The sequence below is a fragment of the Excalfactoria chinensis genome, chromosome 11 (genome assembly GCF_039878825.1).
Source record: "Excalfactoria chinensis isolate bCotChi1 chromosome 11, bCotChi1.hap2, whole genome shotgun sequence".
Taxonomy (NCBI): domain Eukaryota; kingdom Metazoa; phylum Chordata; class Aves; order Galliformes; family Phasianidae; genus Excalfactoria; species Excalfactoria chinensis.
Genome location: NC_092835.1, coordinates 1,293,671 through 1,319,556, shown reverse-complemented (window position 1 = coordinate 1,319,556; position 25,886 = coordinate 1,293,671). Strand labels below are relative to the sequence as shown.

Here is a 25,886-nt window from a genome sequence, read left to right as displayed (position 1 = left end):
TTCTTAGATGCTTTCTCTTATGGTGTTCCATGGGCAGGTTGATGGTGTCAGGCTCTGCAGCCCTGCCTGTGCCCGTCCTGAAGAAGTGGAAGGCCATCACTGGGCACACTTTGCTGGAGAGGTATGGGATGACAGAGATTGGGATGGCACTTTCCAACCCTCTGCATGGAGTCCGTGTCCCAGGTAGGAGTCTTGACGCCATTCAGAGCTGTTTTGCTGTCAAGTGTTCTTCTTTATTCTCACCACAGAGAACAAGCATCTAATCACCATTTGTGTCTGAGGAGCAGACTGTGGTGTGAGCAGCAATGCTGGTAGAGGAACTGGTGCTGGGAAGACATGACAAGCCACGAGTGTGTGTGCAGAGCTTGCAGTGTTACACACCAACCCAGCTAGGCCAGGTCTGTCCTGGAGGCAGAGTGCACACTTGATGTGCTCTGCTTGATGATTTCCAAAGTCTTAATGAGCTCAAACACAGTGATGGGATGCCATCTTCAGCTTCTGCTTTGTGAAGCTGTATTTGCATAGGATGTTGACACAGGGCTCTCCAAGGAGCAGCTCGTGTCCCATCAGTCAGTACTGAGCATTTAAAACAGGGTGTCTGTTCACTCTTATTTTAGTGCAAGTTTCTTGACTCTTCAGGAATTAGAAACTGTCACACCTCATCGTACACGCTGGCTCTGTTCTCTCCTTGTCTTCCCTCACTTCTCTTAGCTACACTCTGTGACTCCTCTCAATATCTGTACTTTTACGTAACCTAGAAATAAATTGATCTCGAACATTAAAAATATCAAATGCCCCCCACTCTCCCTTTGGTTATAAACATGGCCATCTGTCTGCCGAGCAACCCAGCCTACCACTATGCCACCTTCTCCTCCCCACATGCTGTCTGCACATGCATGGCACCACATGCATCATTTTGCTCTCTGGTCTCCCTGGGACTGTTGTTGCCCAGGGGGGACTGTCCTGTGCCTTGTGGCTTCCCCTCACACCCCAGTCCTGCTGCTTGGAGCAGCTGTGCCCTTGAAGGGATTGCACAGGGAAAGGAGAAGCCACAGCTTCCCCCAGCATTGGCTCCTGAAACTGAGAACAGCTCGAGGGCAGCATAAAATACAAAGTGCAGTTAACTTCTGCAGCGTCGCTGTGATTCCCCCAGTCTGGCCAGTGCTTACTGCATGCTGGAGAAGGGAAACTGAATTCCCACCTGCACGAGCTTGGGCTCTCTGTGAGCCCCAAGATGTAGGACGGTGGTTTGAGGTCACTTGGATGTCACAACAGCTTTGGTATGTTTGCTTTTTATTTCATCTTTAGGAGGGGAAATGAGTGGAGGCTCTCAATCTCCCCAGAGACAAAAAGGCTGTATGGATAAGGCAGAAATGGACACCGGGGGCAGCTCTTAATTCCATAGCTGGGTCCACATGCTCTTGAGTAGGGGCAGTGTGTAGTCTCTGGCAATACCAGGCCTGGGGGTAAATAATCTCATACAGCTGTGAGCAGAGGGGCTGGGATAAAGGCTAAGTGTCTGTCACAGAGCCACTGAGCTGGGGCTCATTGCAGCCCTATGGAAGGAGAGAGAAGAATCTCACAAAGGTGTGGATCAGCCAGGAACCTTACAGACAGAGAGCTGTGATTGAATAGGCTTGATTAATTTAATTCAGGAAGTGTCAGTTGGGAAGCAGATGGGTGCAGCTGAGGCATCATTTACCGGAGCTGTGAAAAGCTTTTGATATAGTACCCCATTAGAGGCTGGGATGTAAGGTCACCAGGTACAGCGGAGTATCCACCACGAACGAGTCAGCTGAGAAATGCAGCAGTGGCTGAGGCAGGAGGAGCTCCCTGCAAAACAGAGTGTTCTGGGGACAGATGCTATGCAGCAGCTGACAGCAGACACACTTGCTGGCTGCAGCTTCATTTTCACAAAGGAGTGTAGCAACGTGGCCAAGCAGCAAGGGCTGTGCTGGAGGAGCCCTGTGGTTGCAGCACCCTGGCAAGGTGCTGGTGGAGATGGGGGCCTCGGCAAGCATTGGGGTGTTAAACATGATGTAAGGGCTTGCTGGGCATGGCCAGAGCTGAAGCAGCAGATATTGAGGTTGACTGGGATGACTTTAGTGTTTGAGTTAGGAGTTGGTGACCCACAGCAGGGGTTGGAACTGGATGAGCTGTAAGTACCCTTCCAAGCCAAGCCATTCTATGACTTCTATGGCTCTGTGGCTTCAGAAATGTGACATTCCTTGCCACTGGAAAGCCCCAAAGAGGGAATGTGTCCGTACTGCAAGCGTCTGTCCCAAAGGTGATCCATCCCAGCCTCCAGATGCAGATTCCCTTGGGTAGGTAAACCCACGGACCCTCACACTTGCCAGTGGGTTTCTCTCGGAGCAGAAGCAGCACACATCGTGCTCTGCTGCTTCAGTCCAACCTCTGAGGAGGGCTGCTGGGGTTGTCCTGCCCTCCTTCACTCCCTTGTGGGGCTGGGGAAGGGCAGAGCCCTGCGTGTCCAACAGGTGTCCTTGGTGCTGTGGCACTACCCCATAGGGCTCGGATCCAGAAGGCCACGGGAGGGGGGGAGTTCTCATTTCCTAAAAAGAAGAAAAGATGAAAGATTTGAAAGATAAATGTTTGCTTGTATATGGTTAAAACCCTGCTTAAAATGCCTCTGTTTTCACCAGCTCTCATTCTAATCCCCCTGGTGCTGTTACTGTGAAGGGAGATGAATAATTCATGGCTGGAGAATGCCTCACTGGGCCTAATCACCACTTTAATTGGAGGTTTAGATCAGAGGCAGCTAATAGCTCCTACAGCGGGGACTCGGTGTATTGTTGACAGTGAGATCGCTGAGTGCCTTATCGTTGGCCTGTTTCAATTCTCCCAGGACAGCACTGCACATAACAGCATCAAGGTCCCCAGATACCGGAGGACACAGAGCGCGGGGCCAATTAAATTTATCTGGGAAGAGCTGACAACTTTTTTAAACAGAGGAGAGCCGGTGAGGAAGAATAATGGTGTCAGTCCTTCCTGACTGCAGCCTGACACTGGGAACGTGCTGCCAGCTTCGCTGAGCATCCCAGAGCGTGCAGAATGGGGAGAGCTGGAAGGGCACAGGGAGGGGAAGGAGCAGGGATTGCTCCTGGTTCCACTTGGGAGAGGTGGGAGGTGCTGAGTTTTGACTCCCTTTTGATGACACCTGATTTGGGTCTCGTATCCCCTCCCTGCAGACACCCAGGGTCAGGCTGGAGGGGCTCTGAGTGCTCATGGAGCTGTGAGTGTCACCGTTCATTGCAGGGAGCGGGGCCAGGTGGCCTTTCCAACCTGCACAGCCAACCACTGAGCTTTGGAGCTGGCATGGCACGTGCCTTAACACATCATGCTACATACATGGTGTGTGTCTTAACACGTCGTGGTGTGTGTTCTAACACATCACCCAGGCCTGAGGAGCTCAAGTCATTGCCTGTGCACAAACTGGATCAGTGCTGTCAGTCCCGTGTAGCTCTGATCAATGCTGTGAGCATTTTCAGCCTTTACAGGTATCCATTTGCAGGTTAATCATTCTTCTGAAGTGCCAAAAAAACTTTTTCAGGCTGAACATAATGACACAGCTCCCCACGTGGCTCTGATCTTATGCGTTGCTTCTGCTTTCGCCCAATGCTTGTCTTTGTATTTGCTTGGAGGCGTTGTGTTGGTGTTTGATATTTCATTCTCAAAGACTGGGACCAGAAATGGCCACTGTCATTCAATGCTGCTGCCCATGGGGCAGCCTGTTGTGTTCTGCATTGAGGCTGGCAACTCGCATACAACAAAGGAGCATCTTCCAGGAAGGCATTGATCTGATCTTAATGCAAAGGCTTCCAGGGCTGGCAAACCTGTGGGAGTCTGTGGCAGCTCACTGGGCTGCCTGCTGCTCCCCTCCCTGAGTTCTGGGAGACTTAATATACTCGCAGTGTCTGCCTGCCATCCCTTGCCGTGTCTTTCAGCCAGCTTTAGGGCTATCGGCACAAGGTATTTTTCACACAGGAGAAAACATGCCCGTAGAATTCAAGGAGGTGGCCTTGACAAGCTTGATGTGCAAACATTTGGCTTGTTTTCTGTGATTTATAGCTTGCTTTGAGTCCTCTTGGAGTCTCGTGGCAGGTACAAAACTCTGCTGAATATATATAAATACCTCTCCCTGGCAGCTCAGTGGCACCTCAGCTCCTGGTGAGAAGAACAGAGCGCACCTCTCCCTCCTGCTCTGCTGCAGCCCCCGGTCCTGGGCTTCTGGCAGTGAATTTGGCTGTGTCAGAGCAGCCCTGTGGCAGGAGAAGGACCTGGCTGCTTGCAATAGCTGACCCGAATGCCAAAGGCAGTCTCAAGCTGAACAGACACACGTCACGGACCTGCCGTGTAGCTTGCTGTTTATTTCTTGCCAGATTTGCTAATTGTTAGGGTAGTTTTGCTGCAATAAAATCTCACTCCCTCGTAGCCCATCTGCTCTCAGCTGATCCTGCAGGGACGCCATAAATCTGGGCTACCACGACATATCGATTTCCATGGCAACTGACCAATGTAGCAGACACCAAATCGTGGTGTCACAGGTAGCAGACCTCCAGGGCTTGGATGGGAGAATGAGAGCGGGGCAGGGAAAATATACCTTGAACCTGAATGCCTGAAATCCAGATAACAAGAGGAAGGCAGTGCTGGGCTCCTTGGTCCTGCACACCCCCACCGTAAGGACTTCCCAATTGGAAAGCACCACCACCACGGCTGGACGCCCTCCAGATGGAAAAATCAATCAGCTCAAAATAAAGAGCAGACACCAGTGCAACCTGCCAGCCCTCCCAAGCCACAGGTTGCTGTGTGCCCGATGCAGGTTTGCGTGCTGGCAGCTCCCTGCTCAAGGGGATGAGTGCCATGAGCCTTATCTTGTGCCGAGAGCTGTCATGTGCCACTGAGATGCAGGGAACCTGCTGAGCCAGCAGATGCCCCAGTGCCCTGCTTGCTGCTGTGCCTGGAGCATCCCAGCAGGATGAGGTCACGGGAGCAAAGCTGTCCTTCCTCTTTGCCTTCTGCTCACTGCAAGGGCTGTGCATTAAACCAAAGGACAGGGGTGCTGCAGGAGTGGGAGCCCTTGGCGCTTAATTGCGGTGCTTGGTGACACTGTGCCACATTCCCAGGCTTTGAAAATTGAAACCTGGGGAAGAATGTTGTGGTTTTGATCTCTGCTTTTCTCCTCTGATGCTTTGTGTACAGCGTATTGATGTCTCATAAAACTGAGGTAATCCCTTGCAATGCTGACACTGGTAAGCCTTTGCCTTCTCTGTCGTGTTCAAGCTATAGAGAAGCAGTGAGCCGCTGTAGCAGTCGTGCTCTTTCTTTTCACATCTTCGTGTAGGTTTCATGGTGCAAAACAGCTTCATTACTGAGCTACGAAGCTGTCCCTGTGCTTTCAAAGGCCGTCCAAGGGGGACTGCTCAGGGCTGCAGACACGTTTGTTTTCCCAGGCATATCCAGCACTGCCTGCTCAGCAAATGGAATATGGCAGCTCAGTGACATTTGCATGCAGACATACGACGTGATCAAAGCCTTCCTGAAGGGTAACCCCCTGCAAGGAGCTTCTTCAGCGCCAGCACAGTCTGCAGATGCCACTGAGAGAAAAGAAAAGCAGCTGCTCTGCTGTATCCTTGGCTTCTTGCTGCCCACTCTTTCAGTCCTGTTCTGTTTCCTTCCTAGGTTCCGTGGGGACCCCACTGCCCGGGGTGGAGGTGCGCATCGCCACCGAGACGGTGAAAGGCAATGGCCGATCCTACACCATCCACACTCAGGGAGATGAGCACGGCACACAGGTAGCACTCAGCTGTGTTTCTGCTGCTTCATTCACTCTTGGAGCCCTTTGAAGCCCCAGGGATCAGGGCTGGGCATGCACTGTTATTCCCAGGAACTCAGCGATGCCATTTGATTCTCTCTTGCGTTCGTTTTATGGCTCGGTGTGCCCACGGTGCGTTCTGGATCCCACGAGTGTGGTCCTCCCACACGTCATCTGAGAGACAGCAACCCCCTGTGCAGGGTGGGAGGTACAGGCTGTGGCACAAGGGCTGTGGGCAGTGGTGTCAGCACTTGTGGCTGCAGGTGGCACAGCACAGCTCTGCCTGCGAGTGGTGGGCTGGTGTCAGTGCTCACACCTGCGGTCACACTCACACAGCCCCACCTGATGCCCTTCCTGCCCTGAGCTGCTGCTGCTGGCACACACTGCGTGCCTGCCTGCTTAATAACTCATAGCAGGGGGAGCACAGCAGTGGCATTTATTTAACACGAGGAGGACACCGTCTGAGCACTCAGCAGCCCAAGAGGGGTCTGGCTGGGTTTCAGCACAGAAATGAGCTCCGTGGCACTGGGGCCGTCCCTGTTTGGTGTCCTGGGCACCTGCTCCCTCCTGCCTGCGTCACTGAACAGCCCCACGTCCCCTTTTCTTTGCCTGTGCTTTCTGGCTTGTGGGAAGGGATTGGTAAATATATCCTCACTTCCCTCAAAGAAAGGCTTTGAGACTGTGGTTAAGGGTTATGGAAGCTGTGGGGTGGGAGTGTTAAGGCTAAAGGGTCTCGAGGGAGGGAAGAAGGTGACAGCAGGACATGGCACAGCTCTCCCGGGTGTGATAAGCACATCCACAGCCCCATCACTTCTCTGGGCATTTCTGCACAGTTTGGTGTTGTCGCTGTGTAAAATTACCAAATGTCACATCAAGGTTTGCTGGTTCCCCTGTAGGAAATAAACACCTCCTGGCAGCAATAAACGCCTGCCGTCTGCTTTGGTTATATGGCTGTCAGGGCAGGGACCTCTCTCCGTACACACACACAGTGTGGTGCACATCTGCGCTGCTGCACTGCTAATAATGAAAGCACCAGCACTGAGTGGCTGTGCTGCAGGACCCAAACACCCCACACACAGCTCAGCTCCCCACTTCTCTGCACTGCATCCCTCGGCTCCTGTGAGGTGGCCGCGTTGTCAGGGCCATCTGCGAGGCATTCACACCTCGGCTGGGCTGCCACTCACCCGATGCCCTCCCTTTCTGCCCGTGTTTGCCATGGAGCTGATTTGCTGAGCTGCAGAGAGCCTTACAAGGTCACTGCCTTCCCTTCCTGCTCCCTCCTGACAACAGAATACACAGGCTGTCCCACAGCCACCAGCTCCCTGCCAGCACCACCTTCTCACTGCTGGGGGGTTCTGTTTGCTGTTGCTATTTCACCCTTTGGATGCATTTGTGCACCCTGCAGGCAGCAGCCTGGGGACACCCAGCGACATCTGAACCAGTCCCAGCCCCACAGCCCTGCTGAAATAAGGAGGGGTGGTGGTGGTGGGAGTGCTTCTGCGTCGCCATCCGGTAACTGCGAGCCTGCAGCAGGGGACTGATGTAATTTGCAGAGCTGGTTTCTGGCACACCCTGAAGATCAATAATCTACTTAGCTGAAAGTTTGCTGGATCTCTTTGTTCCTCTCTTCATTTCCCTCCTGTCTCTTGATTGGATTCCTTTAATGCACAAGCTCCCCTTGCAGCTCTGTGAGCCCTGTGCTTTCTGGTTCCCAGGTGTTCCAGATGCTTCCCATGCTTCCTCCTTGCTCACTGTTGCTGTACCTTCTCCTGAGCACGGTGGTGTGGATTGGGACCATGGGCAGATGCTGTCCTCCTCCTCAAACCTTCCCATAGAACCAGGAGTGGGATGAGTGGACATGGGCTGCTCCAGGCCACCCCAGCTCATGCAAGAAGCAGTTCCCAAACCTCCAACCTGCCCTCCGTGTTGCCTGACCACACAGCTCAGCACATGGAATCACAGAGTGCCTGCATGCAGCAAGGCTCCTCCTAACCTTCCCCCCCCCACAAGGTGCTCTGTCTTTCCACCCTTTTCCCTGTGACGTTTAGGCAGCCCAGCTCAGTCTGAGCACCTCCTGCTCCCCGCGTGTGCAGGAAAGGGTTACAGCTTTCCAGCACCGAGCACTTCGTTTTGCTTTGTTCAGTGCGATGCATATTTCATACGCTCAGCTTCCCAGCTGGCAGCGGCCTGCAAGCCCTGGGAGCTGCTGGGTATTGTCTCTCTCTCTCTCTATTTGTTTATTTGTTGCTTGTGAGGTTTTTGGGTTGTCGTTTTTGTTGGCTTTCTTCCTTTCTTTCTTTTTTTTTGTTTTCTTCTCACTTTCCCAAATTGCTCGCTCACACGAAAGCCAAACCCCACTCTCTGACAATGGGGGTCTATCTATAGATAAACGCTTGCACAGCTGTACCTAATGCAGCACTCTAGCCAGGGCTTTTATGGCCAGCAATTTGCTCTGTGATGAGGCTGTGGAGAGAGTGTATGTGTGTGTGTGTGTGGGGTGGTGGGCTGCAGGAGCTGGCAGCAGGAGAACGCTGCAGCCATGGGCTTTTCTCTCCTCCCTTCAAGGTTGTAATTATCTCGTTGTTTATCCATATGCAAGCTGTCGTCCTGGATGGGAAGCGGCTCGGAGGCGGCCGGCCCTCCCCGCAGCCACCAGCCCCTCCTGCCCGCGCCCCCCCATGGCTCTGCCATCTGCCAGCAGCGTGCTGCACCGTGGGGCTGCCAGCTCCTCACCCTGCTTGCTGCATGCAGAGGGCACTGGGGGTGCTGCACCTCGCTCCTTGCTCTGCTGGGACCTGCCCATTGCGGGCTGGCAGGGAAGGTCTTCTTTTAGGTGGTTGGTGGGGATAGTGGGGATGGGCTGGTAGTTGGATTGGATGATCTTAGTGGGCTTTTTAGTTCCTCAGTCAGCACAGTCGCTGACTGTGTTCTCATTGGTGTTTATATGCCTTTATTCTTTCTGTCTGATGTTTCATTTGTGGCCATAGCTGTGTTTTCTCTTTCCTAGGTGTAAAGGTGGAGGTAGAGGTTACATTAGCATCAGCTCCCAGTGTTTCCCAGCTGAAAGGTGTTCTTATCACAGAGGCAGCTCCCAGGAGCCTTTTTGGCTGTTTCTTTGCACATTCACACTGAGTCCATCTGTCAAGAACAGCCTCTTTCCACGAGCGCATCCTTTGGGCTGACCTTTGTCACAGCACCCTCATGCTATCTATTAATCTCTTTACTACCACTTTATGCTTTCTTTCCCCACCTTCCCCTTTTCATCTCCCATCCTTTACAGGTGAAGGACTTTACTCCAGACATCTCCCTGCTTTGGGGTAGCCATCCTTGTTCCCTTTGACCAGTCCTTGGTTCTCCAAGAGATGGATTCCTCTCTGTTCCACGATGGCTGACGTAGATTTCATCCCTTCTCTGTGCAGCACCTCAATGATGGAGCTGTGGGTTTCCCTGCTCACTGCAGAGGAGTTGGACCAGATGGCCGTCAGAGGTCCCTTCCAACTCCAATCATCCTATGACTCTGTCTCATCCCATCAGTTTCCCCCCTGGGTGCTGGAGGCTGTGACCACTGTAGCACATCTAGGAAGTGCTTCCCAAGGAGGAAATGCTGAAGCATGGAACCAGGAGGCAAACGAGCAGCACCTGCCCCAGGGAGCTCACAGCCAAGGAGAGGAGGCAGCACTGCCTTGGGTGGGTTCACACCAGGAAGCAATTAAAGGCTCCGGGCAGCTTCTGCAGTCAGAGCACAGCACAGCCCCTCTGACCCCGACTTTTAAGTGAGGCTTATGGCAAACGAACTGAAGGTGGGATGCTAATTGAATCCTTGCCTGAGCTCTGCCTGCCCCCGAGTGCTCCCAGTGCTCATTGGGAGTCCTCCCGCAGTGCACAGAGCTGGGGGAGCGGGGAGATGTGCTGACATCTCACCTCATTTGTTATCTCTGAGGCTTCCAAACAAGAGCAGCAGAGAGCTGCTGGCATTCCTGGAAGTGTGTGACACTGCTGGCTTGTAGAGTTCATGCAGATCAAGAAGTTTGGGCTCATGGATGAGCTGCAGGGCGGACTGACCGTTCCCAGTTGTGGGTTCTTTCTGTGGTTCTTTTGGGATCAGCTGGAGTTAATCAGCCTGGGAACTTGTACAGATCAGCGCTGCCTATAAATATCTACAGGCGCTTTTGGGTTTGGTGGAGCAGCATTTGTTGTTAAGTGTAGGGTTGGGTTCTGTGAACATAAGAGCCAGCGTTCCAGCTGTGCAGCTGCCCTGTTTTTACATCTACAACCTTCCAAAATGAAAAGTAAATTGATTGTGTTATCCTTAGCCTTTTTTATCAGTGTTAACATTACAAAAGCAGATGTGAAGTGTGGCCTTGTAGGTTACGGTCTGGGTCTGGGGTTTGGGTGTTTGGGGACCATTTTCCTTTTCCTTTCTCTGCATTATGTCTCCGAGGAGCAGAAATGTGCCTCTTTCCAGCAGGAGGAAAATAACTTGTTGTCTGCATTGCTTCCTGCTTGCCTTCTGCAGGGCATGGAGCTACAGGAAAGATGATGCCTTTACACAAGCACGCAGCTTAGCAGGGACCTTTTAATTATGAATGTGCATGGGAGATTGGTCTGCATGGGTCCAGGGGTCAGTAACCTGTAAGTTACTTGGTGTTCCATGCTTAGTATGGTTGCTTTTTTCTTGTTTGTCTGAGAACTGCTAACAGGGATCCATCGCTTCCATAAACCTCACACGTATCAATTATCGTCTTCTATTAGTCACTTAAAAGGCTGGCTTGCTTAATTATTTTGATGACAGTGATCACTTATTTATAAGGTGGGGAGAAGTGCCAAGCGTTTCCAAGCTGAGATGCGCAGCACCGGCCGTGGCAGAGGTGCAGAAGCAAACCTTCCTCTCCGCAGATGTAAAGGGTTTTGCTTTTCCTTGTTGCAGCAGCACTGGTGGCAGCCCATGCAGCGCTGGGGATGGAAGAGGCAAATGGAAAAAGGCAAAAGGAGGATGGTGCAAGAGCTGCAGGGCATGAAGGGCGCTGCCCCATCCCACCTCCCCATCCAGGCAGTGCTGCTCTTCTGCTTCACAAGCGTGTGACATCCCTTTATAGGCTCCCTCCTAAGAGAGGATGCTCTGATTTGCAGCCTCTGGGCCTGCGGTGCTTCCCCACAAAGAGATCCAGACGATTCTATGGAGGGTAAGGAAGGGGGGGCTGCCAGAAGTGAAATGTTTCCCACTGCCCGTGGTTGTGGCATCACGCTGCCGCTCCCAAAGTGAACTACTGCTTCTCCTAACAGCTCCTGTGCCTCCCTCCCTGCTCTGCTGCACTAACAACGTGTCATTCCCTCTCAGCTCCCACTCTTTGTTTTCTGAACGTTCCCGCTCAGGCGTTTGCAGTGCCTCCCTGCATCCCATCCGCACACCACTGTAAGCCTGGCCCCATCAGAGCTGCTAATTCCATTAAAGTCCATTAGAAACTCCTCTCCTGCTGCTCCCGGAGGACGGGGGTTGGGGGGTGGGATGGCACATCTTTGAGACCACAAGCAAACAAATGGGCACTTTGAACAAATCGCAGGGCTGCGTGCCAAGCGGGGATTCCCAGCCATTTACAAACCGCCCGCGCTGCCTGCTTGGAGAGAGGTAACCTGGAAGCAGGGAAAATACTCACTGTGTAATCACCCACATTGATTCCTTCCCAGGCTTTATTACAACCTCTTATTTTCATGCATGGGGAATGGAATCTTATCTAGCGTGCCTCGACTCGCTGAGTGCATTACAATGCAGAGCACTGCCGGGCAGCAGCCTTGCAGGGCACACCAGAGCTGGTGTTCAATGAATGAAATGCTGTTCAGTGCATGAAAGCTGTTGAGAGGTGCATTCAGACACGGTGCTTGGAGAACTGGCTGCCTGTGCCATCAGCAGTTGTGTGCTCTCAGCAGCTGCTTGCAGTGTACCAACACAGGGTACCTCTGAGCTTTGATGGGGTAAGGCAACAACGCAGCAAGCTGTGCTGCTGCAGCTCCTGCATTACCCACACGTGGCTCTAGCAGGGGATGGGTGCAGCAGATAGGAGCCTCAAACCCTGTGTTTCAATGTGTGTTGCTCTCAACCTGCTGGCAATGAGGTGGTTTGCATCCCCTGTGCTGCACTGGGGAGCAGCACCGGTGACATTTGGAGTTCAACAAGCAAAATCCTATTAAGATAACGTCACGGCCTTTCTGTTTTACTGTTTGCAAGCCAGCCATAACATCATTAAGTGACACAACAGGGAGGTGCTTGCTGCCAAGGAGCGCTGCTCTAGATAAGATGTGGGTTGAGCCTCTGCCAAACGGCGAGTTGATGTGACAGGAAACTTGGAGCTCATTCAGGGTTTGGTTTGCAGGAGGAGCAGCAGTGCAGGTGCAGGTAGGGCAGGATCAGTGCCCAGCGCTGCCCCATTCCTCTACCCTTCCTGAGGGCACAGCAGGCACCGGGCTCTCAGCACAGCCACGTTTATGCTGCACTCTCATCAACAAGCAGGAGGCGTCAGTTGGGGTGGTGTGGAGGAATGCAGGACAGCTGCAGCGGGTCCTTGGGGCACTCACCTCTGCCTTCCCCTCTGAGCCCTGTCAGTGGAGTCAGAGGCAGCCTGAGAGCTCCGGGGATTGGCTTTGGAGCTCGCACAAGTCATTAAAATGTTGTGATGTGAGGGGAATTCAGATAACTGCTGTCTCCAGCTGAGGCACAAGGGGGAGGAGGGGGTGCTGGAAGGGGCTGGGATGGAATCGCCCTTGGGAGAAGTGTTGCTGGTGGGGTTTGAGGTCTGTGCTGCCTGCTAGGTGATGTGCAGATGAACTTGTGATCCAACACCATCCTTACCATGCCAACGTGAAACTGAACTTCCCTCATTGGCAGTGATGGGCTTTGTATCCCAGACAGTGGGGCTGGGGCACAACAAGGGTTCTGGAGGCTCAGCCCAGTTTCTGACACACAGAGATATTGAAGGAAATGGCAGCTCTGTAGAAGTGCTGGGGCTGTTTGTGCAGGTCAGCACATCCTGCAAGGCAGGACATCAGGAAGAAGTCAGTTAAAACAATAACTGTGCCCTGGAAGCGACTTTCTAAATGTTTTCTGTTAGAGAAGCCTTGGTTGCATCAAAAGCAAAGTCTGTCGTGCTCTGTGATCCTGCTGGCTGTTCCAGCGTTGCTATTGCAGCGTTCCCTGGTGGCTGCATTTCTGGCATTGCTGCCTTTCAGTGTCCCAGCTGTGTCTTTGCTATAGCAGCAGGAGCACGGAATGGCTCGGTGCTCCTGTGGAGTGCATGCTCTCTGCACAGGGTCAGAGCTATGTGACCAAGCAGCTCTCGCAGTGACCTTCTCTCCCAGCGGTGTTTTTGCACGTCCTCCTTGCAAAGGTCAGTGCAGTGCTGGGGGCAGTGCTGCAGCTGTGCCTCATCTCACAGCCCGCTTGCATCCTTGTAATTGCAGAGCGATGAGCGTGCAGGAGCTGTGAGACACCGTGCCATGTCAGGCAGGGCTGTAACCTCTCTTGTTTCCATCGCAGCAGGATCTTGGTTTTGTTGCTATAGAAAACCTGCTGGTGCAGGTCTGCAGGGCACCGGGCTGTCACTGAAACCGTTGCCTCGTAGTGAGCCCCAAAGAAACTGTGTGTCCTTGAGAACAAATCAGATGGTGTTTCCTGCCACCTCCTCGGGAAAAAAAAAACAGTGTTGGATTGACAGTTTGGGAAAGCGAGGCTTCCTCTCTGTCAACACAGCAGGCTGCAGTATGGCACAGTCTCAGGAGTGTCCCTCTGCCTCCTGCTCCCATCCCCAGCAGCCTGCAGGCAGAATCCCAATGGGATGCAATGACCCATCCTGCTCCAGGACAGCGGATGGGGAGACCTGCAGGGAGGGGTGTTATGTGTGTGTGGGGAGAGATGGGGGGCTGCTGTGAACTGACAGGCAACGTTCTGCCCCATGGCCATTTCATGCAGGCAGTCATTCTTTCTGTGTTCCAGGTGACTCCGGGTTTGGAGGGGCAGGAAGGGGAGCTGCTGGTCCGCGGCTCCTCGGTGTTCCGTGAGTACTGGAACAGACCCAAAGAAACCAGGGAGGCGTTCACACCCGATGGATGGTTCAGGACAGGTACCGAACTGCATCCTGAGGAGGGGGGCAGGAGGGCTGGTTGTGGGTGTGGAGAATGGGATATGGCTTCACCGGGTTCCCCTGCACTGCAGCCAAGAGGTGGAGAATCTTTGGGCTGCTGGCTGTAAGTGCAACATGCAGGGCTGTGCTTTGTGGGACTCAGCCACCTCAGCGCCTGGAAACAGTCTGTGATTGAGCTGAATGGAAGCAGGTGTTACAGCAATGACCCCAGGAGCGTGGGCCCATCCCTGGGGCAGCCCTGCTCTCATCTATTGCTGCTATCAAAGCTGAACCCGTAAGGGCTGTGGGTGTGACTGGGTTTGAAGCTCAACCACTGCTACTGCACTGGAGGTTTCCATGGGGTTTCCCTTCCTGGTTCCTAATGCCTGGGAAGCTGAGCTGTCTGGAGTCCCAGGGAGAGCCCTGGAGGTGGGAGCAGGTCAGGAAGGAGGGTTTGGAATTGCCAGAATGTTGCATTCTGAATTAGTTTTAAGCGAAAAGTCTGCGCCTTCCCAATAAAGGGAGCTCTGAATAAAGGGAGCTCCAAAGAAAGAGGCCTTTTGTTTTGAACCCGAGGCTCTCTTTATTGTTCTGTGCTGTGTTTATGAAATTCAAAGGGATTTGAAGACTTGTTTCTTTCTCTCGGGCTCTGCCTTCCCTTTTTGACCACAAGTGAGATGCGGTTTTGATGTTTGCAGGGCTGGGATCAGCTCTGCTGTTTGATTCTTTCCAATCAGATTCCACCAGAAGGTAATAGTCCGATAACAATAACGTATATTGGAGCTCGGTCCCCGGTAGGTTTTATCTAATGCCTTGAAAACATCCCATTATGCTCTACCAGCAGTGCTGACTGCCCCTGCCCAAAGCTGTGCAGCAGGGCCTGGGCTCATAACATGGGATGATGAGCTCAGGGGGATGGGATGCCCGATTCCCACCCAACCTTCACACATGAGCACTTCTAACGTTCCCATTGCCCCCTGTTTTCAGTTCACCAACCCAGGAGCACGGGGCTGGATTTGGGATGCCCTCTTTGCTGTTATTTATCATCCATTTGCGAGGAAGCAGCGATTTCTTGTCACTGCTGGGCATCCCATGGTGGGCGCAGTGCTGGCTGTGGGGCAATCAGCCTCAGAGGTTTTCTTTTTAGGCACCACTCCTGATGAATATTTCAGCTGGAAAGGAATAGCATGCATTAATTATTGCAAAGAGATGTCTTTAGGAGAAAATGATTTTGAAATTCAGTTTAATTTCATTGTAATGCGCCGCAAACAGGAAGGGAGTATGTGTGTTTAATTGGCTCTCGGGGGTAAGGCCTGGAAGATGGCATGCCTTTGTCACAGGCCATTAGTGATACAGACTGCATAATGAGAGAGTACAATCAGCTCACAGCTGCCGGCTCCTACGGGGAGAGAATGATATTAAATAGAAATCAGTATAAATTAAACTTAACCCTTTCGCTGGCTGAGCTGAGAGGAGAGCCCGGGGCTGGGGATAGCAGGGGATGCCAGCAGCACTCCGTACCCTCACAGCAGCCCCAGGAAGACGGCAGCTCCTCATCCTCTCCTCACCCCTCTTTGCCTTTCATTGTTCCCCATCTCCTGGCTGCAGGCTGAGTGGTGCTGGGAAGGTGAGGCTGCTGGAGAGCAAGGTGATGACACAGGGATGGTGACAGTGCCAGCCCGTGTGGGTCACCACCAGGTGACAAAGCAGCCTGGCACGGTGCTGCTGGGCAGTGCCGGGTCCCCCACGCTCCACTGGGACTCGGAGATTTAGAGAGAGCAAAGCAGGAGGCAGCGGGGAACACACAGCAGCTGTAATTTAGCACTCTGCTGATTGCTAATGGCAATCTGAAAAAGCAGCGGGTCAGCAAATGAAGAGTAATTACTGCAAGGGAAGAGCAGGCACTACTTGTGCTGCACCTCGTGGTGAACCCGGCGCGGCACCGTGATGGGGCACTGCATGCGTTCCTCCAGTGCTTTGCAGCATCTGGTGCCCTGCTGCCCTGCTCATGGAGGGGCTGTGAGCAGCGTGGGGCTCCGCCTGGGTGCTGTTTGCATGCATGGAGACAAGAGTGGGTCTCGTTTCCTCCTCTGGCTTTGTGATTTGGGGTAACCCAGGAGCCCCGAAGCTCAGGGTATTTACCAGGCTGCGTTCTGCAATGTGAGGCTCACAAAGGAATCTTTCATTTCAGAGCTTTCTCTGGTTGCAGGTCGTTTATTTGGCAGTACTTTCCTCAGGACAGCTCTCTTTCTGCATGCAGTCCCTGTAGATCATGCTAGCGTGTGTGTTTTGCAGAAGGTATTAAAAACCAACACTTCCATGGCAGCAGTCGTTCGCTCTCTGATTGGCAGCTGCTTTATTAAAACCTGTTTTTCTCCCATGAAACTGTCTCACCAAGGAGAGCAGCATCACATCCAGTGCTGGGGCGGCCGCTGCCTCCGTGGCAGGAAGGAACATCAGCACTGTGAGCTCAGGGCTCCAGCAGCTCCCAGGGAGCAATAAGGAGCTCTGTGCAACACCTGCACGCCTGTGAGCACTACAGAGCATTGCCACAGTGCACAAACAGCCCCTTGCAAGTGTGCCCACACTGGAGAGCAGGAACGTGTGTGTGTGTGTGTGTGTGTGTGTGTGTGCACTGCAGGAAGGAATGCAGCACGGCGCTGCTGTGACCTTTTGGTGCATTCAGGATCTTGGCTGCAATGAGATGCGGCCGAATGGCTGGGTGTTGCAGAGGTGATTTACTGCTGCTCCCTGTCTCTTGATTTCCTCAGATGTGCACCGTTGTCTGCCTATCTCTCTGCAGCTCTCGTTTCCATTGAAGTCAATTTGATTACTTTTATTGTACTGTATCCATGTCGCTGACAGAGCTGCTTAGATCGGAATCCCCTCCGGCCATTCCCAAGGAGGCTGCAGGGCTCCCCCCATCTGCTGCAGGCAGCGAGAAGTGCTGAGCCCCAAAGGAAGGTGCTGAGCCCCAAAGGAAAGTGCTGAGCCCCAAAGGAAAGTGCTGAGCCCCAAAGGAAGGCGCTGAGCCCCAAAGGAAGGCACTGAGCCCCCAGGACGGTGCTTCCATTGCCATACTCCCAGAGAATTAGAATCTGATGTATTCAGAGAGATTTATTTTCAATTACAGGTTAAGGCTGAGACATGAAATAGCACCAGGCTGGGAAGTAATGCATAAATCCTGCAACAAATCCATGTATCTCAGCTCCATATAATAAGATTTTATTGATTGCTATATTGTATCTGTCAGAATAAAACTCTCTTAATGCGTGCATCGGGATGGAGAAGATAGAAAGCTTGTTGGTAGTAGAATCTGATTCAGGAATCAATGCTCTTTGATTAATAAGTCGTTAAGAAAGTAAAAGTTATTTAACTTGTTTGATGAACGTTTTGAAATGATGACTCATCTTTTACCTTTCTTCCTCCAAGCTGCATTGAAGCTGGTGTGGCTGTTCTTCATACTGGCAGGTCCTCTTTCTTCCCCTTCCTCTTTCCCTCCCCTTCCTTTCCCCTTCTCTTCCCCTTTTCTCTCCTCTTCCTCTTTATCTTTCCCTTCCTTTTTCTCACTCTCTTCCCTCTCTCCTCACATGGCTCTGTACCCATCCCATGCCCACCTCTGGAGGCAGGCAGGTGTTTCCCTGCCAAGGGAATTACTTACATTTGTGGGAGTAGCACTGACACCTGAAACAGAAAACACTTTTGCTTGATCAAGGCGGATTATAAATAGAAATGCACCTCATTAGCATCCTCATCTGCAGGTTTTCTGTTTGTTTGCTGTGTCTCTCCTAGTCATAAATTCAGTTGATGCAAATTCGGGTTTTTTAATAACGATTCCATAATTAGAATGTTTTGCAGGTAGAATCACAACCCGGTGTGAGCGGTGGCACCCATAGGGTAGCCCTGTGCTCTCCAGTGGGGCAGGCCAGCAGCAACATGGGCCCAGACCTCCACCAGCCCTCACTGAAGAGGTTTTTCTATGCATAAAAGAAGCTTATTCTTTCTCTGGGAGCAATAAGGAGACAACATAGTCAGGTTTTGCCTGATGGTTGGAAGCCCAAAGGCCATTAGAGCAGGGTGAGATGAAGCCCACGTATTTCCATGTCTGCTTGGAAGAGTGGTGTTTCCAGCGGTCTGGGGAATGACTTTGGATTGTAGCTGTAAATGAGGGCAGCTTTTGGCACAGAACTTGTTTACTCTTCCACAAGGCTCTGCTCTGGTTGCAGCAAGCACTGTGGATGCCAACCATGGACTGTTCGAGAACCTCCAGTGCCCAGAGTCCAACATCAGAGGCATGGAGCAATCACACCCCAAGTGCAGGGCGGGGGGAACAGTAGGTGCCCACATCTCCCAAATGCAGGCTCTGCTCTCAGCCTTTACCTTCCTGGGTGTGCTCTGTGCTTTGCTGTTGCAGCACCTGGATGAGAAGGGCTCGCTGCATTATGACCACTCATGATGACTTCCCAACGCGGGGATGGATGCACAGAGCCCCATCCCAGCTCTGGCCAGGTTGTATTGCAGAGCTCTATGAGCCTGATGAAGCAGGAGAGCTGCAAGCTCACAAATGAGCTGAGAGGGGAACCAGTGGTAGCAGGAGAGAGCATGGAATGTGGAAGGAAATGGGCCAAGCTGTGCTCCTTCTGGCACCAGGCAGACCTGGTTGCTTGCACCGAGCGTCCTCCCTTTGCTCAAGGCTGACTTACGACTAACGGTGCTGCACCATAAGCAGAGGTGTGGGCTTTGGTATCTTTAAGCAAACAATTTAAGCAGATATCCTGCTGTGTGTCCCACTGCTGCCTCTCCAGTCAACATCTTCCCTTCATTATCTCCGCTTTATTTAATAATCCATCTCACAAGGGGCCGGGTCAGGTTGCTGCACAGAGAAGTGTTGCATTCCTTAGCTCAGGTGTAATTGATCCCTCAGCTGTTGTGCAGAGGGGCAGAAACCAGAGCAGTGGAGTTGTGCCTAACCTTCTTATTACAGTCACCATGTTTAGCCATGCACACGTGGTTACCCCACTGCTGAGCAGCAGCAGCAGCCATGCTCTGCCGGGCTGCCACACCTTGCAGCGTTCACTTATTTATTACTCCTTGACTTTTCTTTCTCATCTCGTTGTCTGCAGGGATTTCTATAAATATTTAAATGCTAATGTGAAGGGAAAAAAAAAACCCAACGTGTCTCATTTTTACTTACCTGTTTTCTTTCCTGGCTTCTCCTCTGAGCAAACCCATCTGCAGTAACTCTGTGGGGGGAGCCCCTCCACCCAGCCTGCTTATATCAGTCACCCACCAGCTCCTGCTAATGGTGAGCCTCCAATGCCCTGCCTGGCTGGCTTAGGGGAGCATTGAAAGGCTGGGCTTTTTTATCTGCTGCTTTTCTGTGATTGAAATGGAGTGCCCTCAGAGCAGGGTGTGAAGCCGTGCTGTGTGAAGCCGTGCTGTTGGGTGCTTTGGGTTGCTTGTTAGAAAACGTGTGTTGTCCCGACAGCACAGGCTGTGCTGTGAGTGGTGAGATCACCAACCCTGGGGGTGTCCCACAACTGCAGAGATGTGGCACCCAGGGATGTGGTTATGGACACAATAGGGTGTGTTGGAGTTGGGCTTGGGGCCCGTACGGGTCTTTTTCAACCTGAATGATTTTGTGATTGCTTGAGGAAGTGGGCAGTGTGTTGTGTAGGGACCAGCCAGCACAGCTGGGCAGTGTGGACAAACCCTTTGTTGGGTCCAAATACCGGGGGAGACCCACTGCCCAAAGTGGGACCATCCAGCTGTGGATCTCAGTGACGTGGTGGCACCTGTGTCTGGGTTTGGGGTGCAGGACACAGCAGGGGATTTTGCACCGGGTGGGATGCAGGGCAGTAATGGAGCTAAGAGAGCCAGCGAGCTGCAAGGGGAGACCTGGGTACAGTGTGGGGTCAGCGAGCATCGTCCTGGCATCTTGCCCTGCTGCAATGAGCCCCAGAAGCTGTAAGACTGCAGCTGGGAAGTGAAGGGATCACTGATGTATCAGCCAGGACAAGGCCAGCAGCGGGTCCCCAGCATGCACTGGAAGCAGCGTGTGGAGCAGGGCTGAGGATTACCACCCAGCAATCAGATTTCTCTTATCTGCAGCTCTCTCCTTGCAGGTAGCAGCTCCATCTGTGCTCAGTGAGCGGTGCCTTGCTAGCACAGCGCTTTGGGAGATGCCCTTGGGTGCAGTTTTGTTCCAGGTGGAAATGCCAGGGGAGGCTGTGCAGCCTTTCATCTCTGCAGGGCTCTGCCCTTTCTCACCGCGCAGCTCCGCCGCATGCAGAATGCAAACAGGCATCCCCACACGGAGCGTGATGTGAATTCATTCCAGGCTGAGCAGGGTTTCTTTTTCTCCTTGCTTTTCCTTTTCCCAGTGCTGTGTGCAGGACTTTGGAAGCGGGGAATCGGCTGCTGAGCTCACAGCTCTTACAATGGGCAGTCAGGGTGGACACGGGGTCTGTCCTCTGCCCGTGTGCCATCAGGGCTGGTAGGAGCCAGGAGTGTGCACAGGGAGGTGAGGATGCCCCTGAGCTGCAAATCTCCTTGGCAATTTTATTATGTAAATAAATGGTGCTTGCACATCCACCTGCTGCTGCTGCTCGTGGTGCTGTTCGTGGCAAGGTACGTAAACAAACAGCGATTCTGCTCTAATAGATTTATTTCCTTTCTTGTGAGCCATTAAATTACCTCCAGGTTTCATGCAGGTACTGATCTGCAGCAGCGTCACAGCCCGGCTCTGCCTAAGTGGTCTGCAAAGGGTGGCAGCCACCCATCACCCCCCGGTGTTGTGAGCCCCCTGCCCCATATATGGGGGCATTTGGGGGTGTCTGACTTTGCTGCAGACTCCCACCATCCCTGTACCAGATCCCATTTGCAGCTCAGGCAGCATCAAACTCCCCCAGAGCTGGGCTGGGCTGGGTGAAGGCAAAACCTATATATATGTAATAGGGAATCCTCATCCCAGCCCCAGGAAGCAGAGCACTGAGCCCCACGGGGGGTGAAGCTCTGCACCTGGAGGGGGCTCTGTGCTGCAGGTCGGGCTGCAGAACCCGCTCCCTTTGGAGGGGCTTCTGCACTGTACCCAAGCAAGCCGAAGCTCTGGGAGCTGCTGGGGAGGGAGATGATTTCCTCATTAATAATTGCTGCGTTATCCATATGCATGCATTTCGTAAAGAAGTCCCAGCCTCCCCCTCCTTTGCTTTCTCTCCCCCTCCAGCAGCTTTGATGCGTTATTAATGCTCGCAGCACAAACCAACCGGTGCCCTTGGTGTGCTGGCAGCTGAGCGCACCTCGGAGCGGCTGAGGGAGCCCTGAGCTCAGTGGTGGAGCAGGACAGGAGTGGGGCAAGGCAGCCAGACCTCAGCTCCGTCCTGCCCTGCATCACCCTGCTGCATGTGAGCAGTTCTGCCCCAGCAGCAGCTCGCTCCAGCAGCCCAGGATGAGGAGATGCTGCAACCAGCTTGACTCTTGGCACGCAGCTTGGATTCTGGGCTCCTCCATCTCTGTCCTCCTCCTGGTACTGGTCTAGTTGTGGCTGTTGATCATTTGGGTGTTTTGCTTCTCCTGTCCGGGATGTTCCGCCTGCACGTTTGGAAGGAATGATGCTGGGGGCTCCTTTGTGCATGCTGAATGCACGGGAGAGGTGAGCAGGGAGCCCTCTGCACCCAGGGCAGGCAGCCTGCATGAGGCCCTGCTCCACCACAGAGCCCAAATCCCGCGGTTCAGAGGTGCTAATTGCTGCTAATTAGCTACAATTTGTTCTCTAACCTCTGGAGCAGCGTGTTGGAAGCCAAGATGTCTGTCAGCAGTGACACACATTATTCATCCCGATGCCATAAATCAACCTAGAGTCGCTTCTGTTATTTAGCCTGTCGTTTAGTGTTTCATTAGATAGGTGCACACATAGACATCACCCTCAGAGCCTCCAATGGACCCCAGCACAGCACACAGTGACCTCCACTGCACTGAGCGTGGAGGTGCTGAGCAGTGCAGGGTCAGAGCTTTATGCACACAGAGCTGCTCCCCCCTGCAGCCCCCCAGAGATGGAGCTTCCACCCGTTGCCACCTCCAAGGAGGTGATGGGAGCAGCTCCGGCGTGTCCGCTCCTCACCGCGTGCTCCATCCCTCCCTCTCCCATTGCCCCATAAATAAATTCCCCCAGTCCATCCCAGCGCACTGTATCAATCTTGTTTAATAGACTGGAAAGCTTATTGCATGGCGGCGGGTCGCGAGGAGTGTCGAGGTGATGGATGGCGCCTTCCCGCAGCCGAGCCTCGTTGATGTATAATGAAATATTTATGATTTATTCCAGCTAATAAACCGGAGTGAAGTGTGTGATGTATGCGAGCAGATGGGGGATCTAGCGATGCGGTCTGCCTCGTGGAGGGGGAGGGAAAGGTGTATGTCCACAACGTGCGTCTATCACACAGCCCCGTCCCTCAGGGTGGGCACTTTGCTGCGGAGGGGATGGATTCGTTCCCAGGGGAGTCCTTCAGTGCTCACCTGCTGATTGCCCACCCGCCCCCATCTCCTCCCACAGCTGCTCTCTCAGCAGGAAGAGATCTTCTTTGAGCGTTGAATCTGGAGCTGTGCTGGGAAGGATGGATGGATTGGGGGCTGCAGGGGTGTCATTGCCATAGAATCATAGAGCCATGGAATGGCTGGGTTGGGAGGGCCTTAAAGAGCGTGGAGCCGTGGAATGGGTTGGGTTGGAATGGTCCTTGGAGATCATAGAGCCATAGAATGGGTTGGGTTGGAAATACCTTAAAGGTCATGGAGCCACGGAACGGGCTGGGTTGGAAGGACCTTCAAGATCCTCGAGTCACAGAATGGACCCTCCCAGGTCCTCAAAGAACATGGAGCCGTGGAATGTGTTCTCCATTGGCTGTGCTCTGTAAATCTGATCTCAGTGCCTGGGCTTTCCCAGCTCAGCCCTGGCTCTGCATCCCAACCCAGTCCCTGCTCCTCTGGGTTCACCCGAAGGGCTCCCTTATCTGCATTCCTGCCGTCTCAGAGCTCCTCCAGCTTTTCATTTCCCCACCCAGATTGTTCTCTCGTTCAGCACTTTGCCCAAATGTTTCCTCCTGCCACCTTTGATGCTGCAGCACCGCTGTGTTTGCCAGCAACGTGCTGACCATCGTGCAGGGCTGTCAGCCCAGGAGCTGGGCAGCGTTTGTGCAGCAGCGCTGCTCCGTGCAGCCTTCTGTTCCGCTTAGGACTGCTGCTGGGACACCTCCTGCTTTGTGGACCAAAGGCCATGAGGGCTCTTCCATCTTTGCAACTTGAAACTCGTTGCAGAAATCTCTGGGGCTTGCATTTGGAAATAGGGCCTCCATTGCAACTCGTGGGTTTCCAAGGCTTGCGTGTGACTGTAGCAGCCACATCCAAGGACGTAGTCAACCCTTCCCTCATAAACAGAAGCACTTTTACCCCCAAACCTCATTCTGAAGACGGAGGTGGCACAGTGCATGCCTTCCTTTGGTGCCTGCTGGGCTGAGCACTGTTAGGTGGAGGTGCTCCATGGAGGTGCTCTATGTGGGCAGCACGTGGGGATGCCCGGCCCCATGCTGGGGCTCAGCTCTGTGCCCTGGTGCCTCGCCAAGGTCCCTGCCCCCAGCTTGGCTTCCTCAGCACGCAGCACAGCACAGCCCCAGCACCTCGCCAAGCAGATGCCCGCTGAGCATCTTGAAACGAATCCAAAGGCAGCACTGATGGCTGCTGTCAGGGAAACAATAATCCCATGGCCTCGCGGCATCAGCTGCGCCCCGGCGCTGTGCCGTGTGCTGGAGGCTGCTGCTGCTGCCTGCTGGCTTTGTTCCATGGGAGGAGTGTGGCGTGGGGTCACAGGGTGCAGCCTCACCGACCCGCATCTCCATCCCCATGTGGCTGCAAGGAAGGAAGCGATGGCTGTGCCCTGAGGAGCTGCACGGAGAGGTGGCAGGGAGCAGCTGTCCCACAGCCAGAGCTGCTGGTGCAGGAGCAGGGTGACAGCACGGCTCGGGAGCTGCTGTCATTGCATTGTGCTCCAAACCTCACCTGTCACCTCTGCTGTCCCCTGGGAGCAGGGTGCAGGGATGCCGGGAGCTGCCTTCCGCAGCAGGGAGACACAAAGGCAGAGATGTGCCGTGAGGGTGAGGACGGGGGCGGGGGGCAGCGCTGAGAGCTCCCCCCCCCCCCCCCCAGCCCCGTGCTGCCATCTGAAAGCACAGCCCCCCTCCTCCTCACCCACCGCTTGGCGAAGGCGCTATTAGCAGGATGTGAGTAATCATCTTAAGTAGCTATCAAAGAGCAACAGCTTGTTAAGCATTTAGCCGGGCTGCGCTGTCGTGACCCCTCCTCAATCTTCCCTCCCCCCCAACCCCCCGTGCCAGCAGGAATTACCAGCACACACCTGCCCCCCCACTGCCCACCCGATGCGATGGAGCCTCGAGTGGGCACTCATCTAACTGATGTTGCCCCCCACCTGATGGCAGCCCTGCTCCATGCGCCCCTGGGAAGGCTGGCACCCCCCTGTGGGGTCCCTGGGGATGCTGTGTGTGGTGGCAGGGGGAGCTCTCAGGGATCCCTCTTTGTTTTCCAGGGGACACGGCAGCCTACCACGATGGTGTTTATTGGATCAAGGGCCGCACCTCGGTGGACATCATCAAGAATGGGGGCTTCAAAATCAGTGCGCTGGAGGTGGAGCGCCAGCTGCTTGCGCACCCACACATCACAGGTGGGCAGCGTGTGGGCCATGGGGCTGCACTGGAGCCCGTACCCTGAGCTCAGAGGCTCTGTCAGCCTTTGGGAACGAGCCCCCAGCCCCTCAGCCCACATCCTCTGCTCTCTCCCCAGACGTGGCTGTCATTGGACCCCCAGACATGGTGTGGGGGCAGCGGGTCAGCGCCGTGGTGCAGCTGCGCAGGGGGGAGATGCTGTCGGTGAAGGAGCTGAAGGAGTGGGCCAGGTGAGGGCTGCAGCACCCCACACTCACTGATTCCAGGCAGCAGCACTGATGTGCTCCAGGCATTGCTGCAACCAGCAGGGTTGGGGCTGCCACAGTGGGAGGGGGGGACCAGGACTGAGCTGACATGGAGGAGATGCTGCCCAGTGGCTGCTGGAGGAGTCGGGGGACGAGGCCAGATGAAGAGCCCAAACCCTCACGGTGCCACTGGGGCTGTGCCAGGTCCCCCTGTGCCACCCCACTGCTGTCCTGGTGTCTCATTGATGCTGGGGAGGGGATGGCTGTGGGCACTGCTCCCCCTCGCCCTGTCTCTCCACATTATTTCTCATGTCACTTCCATATGCTCGGCCCTTCTCTCGCTTCCTGGCAGCAGACACATGTCCCTCTTCAGTGTGATTCATTCTGTGGCTCTCATGACACATATGGCAGCAGGGCCATGCCGACGGGCACACTTGGCACCTCGTGTCACCATCAGTGCCAGCACACTGCTGGGGGGCCGGGCACGGCCCCAGCTCGGTGACACACAGCACAGAAGGCAGAGCTTCCCCGCTGTGCCCTGCAAAGGGCATGGGGACATCATGCCACACCGCTGCTGTGCACGGCAAGACAGCTGTCAGCACCCTCGGGGACACACAGCACCCTCAGCAGCGGCCCCCAGAGGTGGGCATCTCAATGGAGAAGGGCTTCGGGTGGGCTCTAACAGCGTGTGCCCACATTGCAGGGACACCATGGCCCCCTACGCCATCCCCACTGAGCTGATAGTGGTGGAGGAGATCCCACGTAACCAGATGGGGAAAGTCAACAAGAAGGAGCTCCTGCAGCGCTTCTATCCGGCGTAGCGCACGGCCTGGGAGCCCCATCTTGTGCTCCAAGGGCTCCTCAGCGTGGAATAAAGCCCCCAGAAATGAGATGGGTGGACACACAGTGACGGGCAGCACAGGTAATGGAGGCAGGGAACGCTCTGCCCGGGTCACCCCAGCACTGGGAGGGC

General features: G+C 54.0%; 1 protein-coding gene across 8 annotated transcripts in view; it reads left to right on the top strand.

Annotated features, from left to right (window-relative positions):
• ACSF3 (acyl-CoA synthetase family member 3) overlaps nucleotides 1-25,886 on the top strand; it is a 39,797-nt gene that overhangs the window by 13,685 nt on the left and 226 nt on the right. For 4 of the 8 annotated variants that reach the window (XM_072346610.1, XM_072346611.1, XM_072346615.1 and 1 more), the window contains 6 exons: nucleotides 38-183; nucleotides 5,701-5,813; nucleotides 13,818-13,944; nucleotides 24,533-24,667; nucleotides 24,787-24,898; nucleotides 25,617-25,754. In XM_072346610.1, the coding sequence (XP_072202711.1) occupies nucleotides 38-183; nucleotides 5,701-5,813; nucleotides 13,818-13,944; nucleotides 24,533-24,667; nucleotides 24,787-24,898; nucleotides 25,617-25,734 (751 nt within the window). In that variant the 3' untranslated portion in view covers nucleotides 25,735-25,754. Of the gene's footprint in view, nucleotides 1-37; nucleotides 184-5,700; nucleotides 5,814-10,760; nucleotides 11,017-13,817; nucleotides 13,945-24,532; nucleotides 24,668-24,786; nucleotides 24,899-25,616; nucleotides 25,836-25,886 lie in introns of those variants that run through there. The other 4 variants (XM_072346614.1, XM_072346613.1, XR_011905000.1 and 1 more) reach the window with 3 other exon arrangements.